The 11,234-nt window shown below is 33.9% G+C and overlaps 1 protein-coding gene across 1 annotated transcript; it reads right to left on the minus strand.

Moving 5' to 3' along the window:
- Positions 1-598: 598 nt before the first annotated feature.
- LOC130050147 (GPN-loop GTPase 1-like) lies at positions 599-11,041 on the minus strand. The gene is made up of 12 exons (XM_056149256.1): positions 10,877-11,041; positions 7,888-7,981; positions 6,866-6,905; positions 4,812-4,878; positions 4,326-4,363; positions 4,051-4,129; positions 3,652-3,792; positions 3,082-3,228; positions 2,392-2,474; positions 1,717-1,841; positions 994-1,080; positions 599-872 (listed from the first exon to the last, which is right to left on the minus strand). The coding sequence occupies exons 1-12, from the start codon at positions 11,039-11,041 to the stop codon at positions 769-771; spliced, it is 1,170 nt and encodes a 389-aa protein (XP_056005231.1). The 3' UTR covers positions 599-768.
- Positions 11,042-11,234: the final 193 nt, after the last annotated feature.

Genomic DNA, 11,234 nt, shown 5'->3' on the forward strand with positions numbered 1-11,234 from the left:
GCATGATTATCGAGTAACATGACGAATACTTTATTATGTTTGTTCTTAATTTTAAAATACACGTTTTTCAAGCATGTTACAACTAATACGTTAGTCAGATTTGTGTAATTTGAGATCAGGCACCAACAATACTGAATCAGACAACTGTTGAATTCTTTACATGGCTTTGAATCTTCAATTCCCTTGAGAAGGATTTTAGTTGCAGTTTTAATATTCTTTAGACAAAAAAGAATCTTTGATCATTTTCAAAATTAAAACAGATATACACTGTACTTTTTGAGGTATATGAAATGTACAAAAAGCCAACTGGGCTCATTCTTGAAAAAGTAAAAAAATATCTTAAAAATACCTGCTAAATCAAAATGTGTGTTAAACCTGAAATTAATAGATTATCATGTCTAACAGCCCATACTCATCACTCAAAGTGATGTATCAGCTATGGCTGCCAAATTTGTGAATACATATCATGCTGCATCTATAGTCCTATGATTGTTTTCGGATATTTATCTTTAAATTCTAAAGAAAATCATATAGGAATATAAAATATACTGAATATTACACTAAATATTGCATTCCAAGTTCTGTTTAAAAAACAACATTTTACATTGTAACAAAATAAGATTTTATTCTGATGTTCAGTACATTTATTGGTTGAGCTACGATAAAATGTTCATCACAGCTTCTCTCCCAATGAACTTCTTCTGCACAAGACAGGGATTTCTTACATGTATGACAAAATAACTGCTACTTCACTGGTAAGTTTTATAATCATGTTTTGTCCCCCTGACTGGCCTCATATTTCTGTTGTTGTCTCTCCTTCTGTTGCTCAATAAATCTTTTGAAGGATTCATATTCTCTTTGTTCCTCTTCGTCTGCAAATAAAAAATAGAAAAAAAATTCAACTTCAAAAATAAAACATACAAAGTATCTGAAAGTATATCCCAAATTGTATCTATGACATTGACCTCAGGAAGTGACCTTGACCTTACATACCTTCCTCCGGTGCATTCCTGAATTCTTCCTCGCTGTCACTCTCTTCCTGACCAGGAGTAATCACCATCCCTCTCAATCTCTTATCCACTGTGTGAGAAAAAAATCCGGTGTGAAATTTTAAAAAATGTTGCGCTTTCTGACATCCTCATTCATTGAAAACTAGATTTTTGTTATATGAGAATGAACTACCAGTACAGTGTCTATTTTTTATTTGAGAGGAGAAAATCATAGTTAGTTGTCCATGAGTCTATGTTTTATTACAAGAGGCCCATGGGCTTTAACATACTCACCTGAGTATGCACATTTTTTTTAAGCTTAAGAAATCATTGCTACCTGTGTGCTTCTTGTACTTCTCAATTTGTATACTTTGTATTAGAAGATAGATATATTGGTTTAACTATCATACACGTTTGATCATTTAGAACTCTTTTATATCTTTATCTTATTAATGTATCTATGCTTCTCCATTTTGATACTTTATATTAGAAGATAAGATATTATAGGGTTATTGAACTTATATTGGTGAATATTGGCACGAGTTGGCTGTAAAAATGCACAAGTAACCCTTTTATCATATAGCTAAAGTATTTAGTTGTTAAATTATATCCCTTTTCACTAAAAATACTTCAAAATAGATGAGAATTCATCAATATTGGCATCTAAGGTGAAAGTGTGCAATATCAGCATGCATATCTTAACTGATCAATATTTTGGCTTGTTTACCTTCCATATCATCTTGACCTTCAGAATTCACATCTTTCTGTAACTTTGACATCTGGTCTTTCTGTCTGTTCCTCTCCTTTTCTTCTTTCTCTGCTTTTCGTTTTTCATATTCAACACGATAATCTCTGTAATAAAATATATCAAATGTAACAAGACGTGTTTGTGAAACACTCATGCCCAAACTCCAAGGTCATGATGGACAAACTCCAAGGTCATAAGGTCAAAAGTTTTGGTATGAAAAGAAAGGCTTTGTGAAAAGGAATACAGATTTTAAATATAAAGCCCAATCACCAACAATTCAAATTTATGGCCAAGGTTAAAGTTTCTCAAAAGAAGGTCAAACTCACAGTAAAGGTCACATGGTCAAAAATTATGTACCAAAAGAAAGGTCTTGTTACATGAAATGCACATGTAAAATATGAAAGCCTTGTCACCATTCATTCAAAAGTTATGGCCAGGGTTAAAGTCTTTGCAGACAAACAAACAACAAACCATAAACTATATGACCTCCCCCCCCCCCCACCCCCCCCCCCCCCCCCCCCCCCCCAAAAAAAAACCTCAGATTACACAGGCATAAAAATACGCATACAAAAGATAAAAATATTAAAGTATGTATGTGTACATGTACTGTAAGTAAAGAACCAGTTTCATTTAATATATAAAACTACTGCTCACTTTTCATACTCTGCAACACCCTCCTGTACGAGTTTAAAGAATTGTGGGATACCTTCTCCTGTCATGGCTGAGACTCCAACATTCTGTGGTGGGAAAAAAAACCAAACTCAGTCTGACATAGAAATAAATGGGCACTGAGGAAAAATATCTTTTCAAGAGAAACCCATGCCAGTGAAGCTAAGACTCTAAAAGTCTGAACAAATTTAGTGTTTTATAACCCCACCCTTGAAAAAAAACAACCCTTTCTTGTAGTATCAATGGATATCATATATTTGGTGTTATTTGATGTGTTGTAACTAATCATTGATTGATCACCGATATCATCAGTAAAAAAAACCCAAAAATTGATATAAATACTGCAAACTTCTTCCAACAGTTAAAAATTTGCCTTCATACCTTGAGTCCTGCGTAGAACTCGTCTAAGACGAGACTCGATGACCTGGTTAAGTTTGTACCTTGAGTTCTGCATAGAACTCGTCTAGGACGAGACTCATTGATCTGGTTAAGTTTGTACCTCAAGTCCTGCGTAGAACTCATCTAGGATGACACTCATAGATCTGGTTAAGCTGTACCTTGAGTTCTGCATAGAACTCATCTAGGACAAGACTCGTTGATCTGGTTAAGTTTGTACCTTGAGTCCTGTGTAAAACTCGTCTAGGACGAGACTAATTGATCTGGTTAAGTTTGTACCTTGAGTCCTGCGTAGAACTCGTCTAGGACGAGACTCATTGATCTGGTTAAGTTTGAAACATAAGAGGTCTCATGTTCTAATGCTTCCTGGAAAACTTCAAAGTCTGTCATCCACTCCACTGCAAATTTGTTATTCACAATGTCAACCTGATATATGGGAACAAAAACAAATAACATTAAACCGCTCTCTAACTTACAACAAGCAAATACAATATCACATTCTGACTTGTTAAAAATATGTTTATCACAAACAAGATTTTCAATACATGTACAATATGTTTACAAATTAATGAAATACAGATTCTCAAGACTTGATTTCATATTTTGGTACATCAACGAAACGGTGATCTAATATAGATATGTTATTCAGTATAATAAAACAAATAGTGCATATAGTTTAGGGTAACATTGAAAATTTTCACTCCTTGAAACTACTGGCAACCTCTGGTATGCCTAGCTTGACAGTGGTTTTCTCAGGTTGAAAATTTTCAATGTTACCCTCAACAATATGCACTATTTAATTGCAAGAATGTATACAATATCATATAGTTCCAATGCATTATAATTTACCTTATTCATAGCCACGATAAAAGGAAGCTTGGCTTTGTACATGATACTGCAGGCATACAACATATTGGACATAAAAGTGACAGGGTTTATACTGCGGGACGTGTCCATCACGTACACAACAATAGTTGGAAATGTTGATGCCTGAAACGACGAAATTCTAAATGCCTCAAAAACACCAAATCAAATTGTAAAATATTGGGGGGGGGGGGGGGGGGGGGGTGGGGGGGGGGGGCCTGCAATGGCCTTAAGCACCATGTATTGGTCAAAATTCATGGCACTTTACCTACAATTGGTGACATCTCTTTGTGAGTGAAAAATTCTCAAAAAGGGTTTAACACATCAACAAAGAATGTTTTATTTCATTATGTCTATGTATTGTGACAAGGGAGATAATTTTACCAGAGTTTCTGAGATTATTGTTCCTGATGCTGACCATGTGAAAACTTCTATTTGTCCTGGTGTGTCCAGAATCACATATCTACAAAATCCAAGTTCTAAAGTCTTCAAAATAATTCATGAACAAATTCATGCTTAAAATTACAACTCGATACATTATTACTTGTATAAAAAAAAAAACCCAACTGGATTCATATTGAAAAAAACCCTGGGATTATTTGGTGTATATGAACATTTAACCTGAATTTTATATATATATGTGTATATATCTTATTTACTCAGTCTGTCCAGTTTTCTGTTCAATGAACTGCATGACCTACAATGACATAGTACATTATAATATCTATGACATAATCTTTATTGACAAACATAAATTTTATACGTTGCAGACATTGGTTGTTCTTTTCATGAGCACAATTTGAGCTGAAAATTTTCAAATTTATTTTTCCATTTTCAATGTTTAAAATGCTCAACTAAGGTATTTCTGATTGTTGGCAAAAATTTGAATGTCAGTTGTCGAGGTACATGAGAGATACAGAGCTCACAATTCTTTGTTATGTAAACATAAGGCTTGTGCCATGTTTTTGTTTACTAGGTTAAATATAGTTTAAAGCAGATTTTTTCAATTTACAAGTTAATTTTGAACACAGTTAAATAGTTTCTAGTGTTTGGCACATCTCATTTTGCCATTTCCTAATCATTCATGAATGCTTAAAAATTCCCAGTAGAACTAGTTCATACATACACAGCCATTAATTTGATACCTGGTCAAATCTTGTCGCAAACAGATTGAGAGAAGTAACAATCCCGCCATTAGGACCTAATGAATACCTTTCAATTGTTAAGGTCTATGTTGCTATTTGTACAGTAAATGTAAAGATATGTTGGATTAAAAAAATACAAAACAAGAAGCGCATGGGCCACAATGCTCACCTGAGTCACTTTGGTTCTGCTGTTCTTCAGAAGACGATTTGTAAAACATTTTCTTTCCCATTTATTCCCAAGAAAACTTTTGACCCCATATTATGTCCCCTCTGAACTAAACTGGACACAACATGGTGGATTCCTTCATGTCTCAATATGACTGACATGGCCTTACAGGAGAAGACTTTCTAAAAGATATTTTTACCCCTACATACTCTGTACTTGTATTATGTCAAGTTTGATCCCCAATTTTAGCCACACCATAACCCCAGGGTCCATGATTATAAGAAACAAGATTAAATCTGTGCAACTTGAGAGTGTTTGCACATTAATATGATTTAATTTGGTCCTGTTATTCTTGAAAATAATTTTTCAAATACTTACATATTCTAATATAAAACTTTGACTTTGAAGCCCTATTTTAGTCCCATCCTAGCCTCAGTGGCCATGACATAATCAAATATGAATCTGCACTACATTGGAATACTTGTACAGTAACATGACTAATCATGGCCAGTGGTTCTTAATATTTTCCCTCATACACACCCATGTAAACTTTGAACCCATATTGTAGCCCCAACCCACTTCTGGGGCTTTGATTTGTGCACTACCTGACGATACTTGCATGACTAATCATGACCCTTCTGCTGTTGAAAATGAAATTTTTAAAGATTTTTTCCCATACAGTGTATATTCTTACATAAAGCTTTGATCCACTTAACCCTCCCCAACTCCCAATCATCTCTGGTTTATATGATTCAAACTAACTTGTTTCAAAAAAAATTTTCCCAGATATACTAGCTCCCATATAAACCTTTGTTCCGCTATTGTGGCCCCCATCCTACCCCCCTCCCGCTCCCACAGCCATGCTTTGTACCAACTTGAATTTGCACTACCTGAGAATGTTTGCAATATTAATCACTGGTATTAAATTGATGATAGTAATGATCGTTACTATCATCCAAAGATGGTGGAAGGAAATTCCGGAAAGACCACGTTTACTTATTATATCTATTTGTATTGTTTATTTGCGAATGATATGTAGGCAAGAAATATCATACACTAGCAACAATTACGATCAGGTGTTATTTTATCTTTTATACGGCTCATATGAACAGAAAATTCGTCGTTGAAAAAACAGCGAGGATGATAGTAACGGAAATGAATGATGATAGTAACATAAAACTTTTGTTACTATCATCCTCGCTGTTTTTTCAACGACGAATTTTCTGTTCATATGAGCCGTATAAAAGATAAAATAACACCTGATCATAATTGTTGCTAGTGTATGATATTTCTTGCCTACATATCATTCGCAAATAAACAATACAAATAGATATAATAAGTAACGATCGTTACTATCATCAGTTTAATACTAGTGATTAATATGATTAATTAATCATGGCCATGCTGTTCTTGTGAAGATTTTTCCTATATATCCCCAGGTAAAACTTTAATTCTCTAGTGAAGCCCCATCCTCCTCTGGGAGGGGGCATGATTTGGACAAACCTATATTTTCACTATTTATGTCAGACAGCTTTCACATAAGTTTCATGTTTTCTGGTCCAGTGTTTCTTGAAAAGAATTTTTTTAACAATCCCATCCATTTTTTTATTTTTAAAAAAATACTTTTCTTGATAATCTCTCCTTGGAAGAGGAGGTGACCCTTCATTTGAACAAGCATGAATCCTCTTTACCCAAGGATAATCTGCAAAAAGGGTGATTGAAATTGGCCCAATGGTTCTGAAGAAGATGAAATTGTAAAACGTGAACAATGATGACAATAGACAATATCGTTCAGAAAAGCTCACCTCAGCCTTTGGCTCAGGTGATCTAAAATGTACAAAATGTAATACAACAGAAATATGAAATCTACACATTTATGAAAGGATACTGCTTCATAACTTCTTTGTAATTCACTGTGTCTCTTATATCTAAAACAAAACATAAGATACATTACAAATTTGAAATACAGTGAAATCACCAATCTTTACGGAGGATCAATGTTCATGGATTTCTTTCATGGGTCACCCTTACCCACAAATTTACATCCCTACAAACACTGATTTGAGTTCCATGTCCGTAGCCAGAAATCTTTTTTATCCTGGTTACATTAAGTATCTTAATTGGAGAACATTATTTATTTGTCACAATCAATTTTATGAATTATAGACAATAACAGAGTTGTTTATGTCAGAAAAAACATATATGCATTATAACATATATACATGTATATATACAATGTAAATACAAGTAATGTCCCATTATAATTGTGTAGTCACAATAATTCATTACAATAAAATTACACCCCAAACATGACAAAAAAAGCCTTTAATTGTGTGTGTTTTCTGTACAGTTTTCTCTTGAGTGTCAATTAATCAGTTTGCATGAATGTATTCAAGGTTTAAGATTGAAGTTACCCATGAAATGACATCCACACAAAACAGCAAAATTTTTGTTTACCCGCGAACTTTGATAATTCCAAAATTAAACAATCTAATTCAAGCAGATGTTTGATCTTTTCACATGCTCTCTACACAAACCATAGGAACATGTCACAGTGGCGAATTCCATGACTTTGACAAACACAAGGGAAAATTCAAACGAATAACTAACACCTTTATCAATAACGAATTGTCACATAACTTACATCAACATTTGAAGAATTTTCTCAGGAACAAAACTGGGTGTCGCGGAAGGAAAGATAAGGGTAAAACTATATGCCCCGACCACTTTGTGGCAGGGGCATGAAAAGAACATTGATCCACCTGCACTGTTTTTAAGAAGTGCAGAAAGAATCAAAATTGTGCCAAGACTGAGAGTTCAATGCTGTATATATGTGTTCCATCTGTGCAATATATGCTAAATGCATTTGAAATTAACATTTTATGACAGAGTAACAATACAATTTCTTACCAATATTTGCTGGGTATGGGACTTCATGAACAGCTGGGTCTAAGTTAATGACATACGGTGGCGTCTTTTTAGCATGAAGGTGAGCTGTGATTCTCTGTAAAAATAGAAGAACATTTCTAAATAACATTGTTCTGAAACCTTTTTGAGAGTAACAACCCGCTACCTGACTTTGTGTGTTAACATGTGGCATAACAGGGCATGACTCTAAGGCACATCCCACCAACTCAAACCAGTAAAAGCTTGGTCCAGTCTGGTTTATTTTATGTCAAGGTAGTGCAACTGGTAGTGTCAAAATATCCCATGGTTAACTTTAAAACCGAATTAAATATAACTGAAATTTCTAAGACAACAGGAAAGTTCACAGTAACTTTTAATCCACAGTACTTTTTGTTTTCGTTTTCAACAGTGTTCGAAGTTTACAACAGACCAAATCTACGTCAAATGGCATTGGTCTATGTCATTTGTAATTGAGATGGACCAATTTCTCTATGCCCATGTTCTAGGTTTAAGTAGAAAAAAATAACAAATAGATGAAAAAAGTATGACAAAGTTTTGTTGAATTGTGGTGTAAAAATTGCAGCATGCTTGGAGAAACCGGATCAATGTTCCATTTTGTGCTTTCTAAGTACATTAGAAGTAAACGATGTTTTAAATTTGTGTTATTTTTATTCAATGTTATGGTCTATGGCAATTTGATGAGGTCTATGTCCTATTGTTTTGGCATAGACCTGAAATCTATACCCATTTTCAGTCAAATTTGAACACTGTTGCAATATATCTTGATGTTCCACCCAGAGTTATCCTTCCTGTCACACTCTCTAGTGGCATACTAAAAGTCAACTGCTGTGCGGTAAATATTTAATAAACAAAACTATCAGAATAAGTTTGAATTTGCCTTCCTTTCCGATCGAATATAATGAAAAATAGATAGATAATCCAGTGTGCGAAATTAACCATGGACCAATAGAAAATGTCTATAGAAAATCGAGTCGGTCTATAATAATCAAAATAGCTATAGACCGACTTGTCTATAGGAATTCTGAGTAAAAAAACTGGTTCCCCATCGCTTATTAAACATATATATGAGAAGTGGGACCAGTTTATATGTAGTATGCTGATGTTTCTGTTCACCCCTTAGCTGTAATAAAATGTTCCACAATGTGTAATTACAAATCATTCAAATCAGATTATTCCATTTTCAATTGTGTGTGTCAATTTGATATTTACTTCAATGTATGCCTTTTTCATGCAAATTCGGAATGTCCTTTTTGAACGGTTTTAAAAATATGTGAAAGGGAGTGCACGCATTTGAATCAAACAGCGAGCAGTCAGTACAACAAGTTTCAGCAAGGCTAAAGTTGCAGAAAATCATGAGAAAATGAAACGTAGTAAATGTGACTTCCATGAAGAATCAGGCAGTGAAACTGAGCTGGAACAAAATTAAAAAGAGAACGAAATTCGAATTGAAAAGCTTGACATGCATGAAATTGAAAAAGAATATAATTAAACTATGAACAAATTACCAAACCGAATTTGTGTCTGTTATTTATTTTTAGATAACAATGAATATTGCATGATAAATTTCGGTCTACAGGAATTTGTTGTGGTCTATAGGAAACAAAATGGCTATGGACCGAAAATCTATAGGACTTTAAAGTTAGTTTAGCACACTGTAGATAATATACTGATAGTCTGATATATATATTAGTTTAATGGTTCCTGATGTTGATTTGTTTACACTGACGATGTTGCTACCAGGCCTGGAGTAATGTGGAGCTCTCCCTATAGGTAACACATATATACATGTTTAAAAGGAAAATATAGGAAAACAATGAAAAATTAAACCATACCTATGGAACTTGAAAATTTTGGTACCAATGGCGTCGATTCGAATACTATCGCGTGGACATGTATTTCTCCATTTTGAATCTCGTCTACCCTAGTTCACGTCGTTCTGAGATGTTACATAAAATTCGTAAAAGCATGTAACTCTTATTTTCTTAATCATATATAATCACTCCACCATTAACGCCATGTTTGTTGTTGTGGTTCAAACGCTATGTTTGTAAATTTGCTGAATAACGACGCTGAATATGACGTCACAATGTACTGTTTACATCAATTGCGTTATATTTCCCGCGTTCAATATATAGGCGGATCAAATATCCAAAATTAGGATGCTTTGATACAGCTCCATCCTCGTGCTAACTTCGGGTTGTTTTTGTTCTGTTTTGGATATAGATACTAATGCCAAAATTTGTTTGCTTCGCCCTTAAACACGGTCACTCCGTAAAACATATTAAAGCTATATAGTTAAAGCTGTATGGTCCGAATTACAATATTTTTTTCCATCTCGTAAAAACGTTATTAAATCATCGCACGTACGTAGTTATGAGACTGTACGACATATCATAAATTATTTCACCTGTTTTAACCCAAATAATTTGATTTTAAATCGATGTTTACAAATAACTGCGTCACTCTGCCATTTCAAGTGACAGTCACGTGACCAGTTCAAACTTTCAGATCATCGCTGGTTTTATCTGTGTAAAGCTGTGTACTTTGTTATAAGAGTGCCGTACCATAAGTTTAATAGAAATAAAAATATCAAATATCTCTTAGTAATTCGTTGTTTTACGCTCTTTCAGCCTTAAAACTAGACAGTTGCGTATGAGTTAATACATCATGTTGGGATTCCCCTGACGCGCGTGGGTTTATTTAGAGACGTCTATTATGGGATGATTTATATATGTAGCCACTACATTTACTTTCTAAATAAATATTCGCACTGTTTTCTTTTACATGCAGATGTTTTCAAGCATGTAATTAAGGGAAAGTTAATAAATTTATAAAGTAATTAATCTACTTTAAAGTAATTATGTACAAAAATAATACATGAACATCGGGTCATACAGCTTTAAATATAGAGATGGTGCTGGACCTGCTGATTATCTAAAATAGGCTAGAATATGCAGAGATATAACAGTACCTGAACAAATGTTGTTTTGCCTGAACCTGCCATTCCAAGCACTAAAATACATGTTGGTTTCTTGGCTTGCTCTGGCTTCAGATCAGAGCTAGAAGACGGAATTTCACATTTCTCTGCCTTTGGATCAACACATGCTGGAAAGGCCTCGGCCATGATTGTTGACATGTATTGAATATCATGTATATCAGACCCGATGAATTTGAAATATACATTTACGTTGATTAAAAGGTCATTTATGTATGTAATATATAAGCAAATTTAATTGAAACGAAAGGGAACTATGCTTTACCAGTTTAAAAGAATATGACATTTTATGGGAATGAATATGATAGTAATCGGATAAGAAGTTCTGAAAAAT

The sequence above is a fragment of the Ostrea edulis genome, chromosome 9, assembly GCF_947568905.1.
Source record: "Ostrea edulis chromosome 9, xbOstEdul1.1, whole genome shotgun sequence".
Classification (NCBI taxonomy): Eukaryota; Metazoa; Mollusca; class Bivalvia; order Ostreida; family Ostreidae; genus Ostrea; species Ostrea edulis.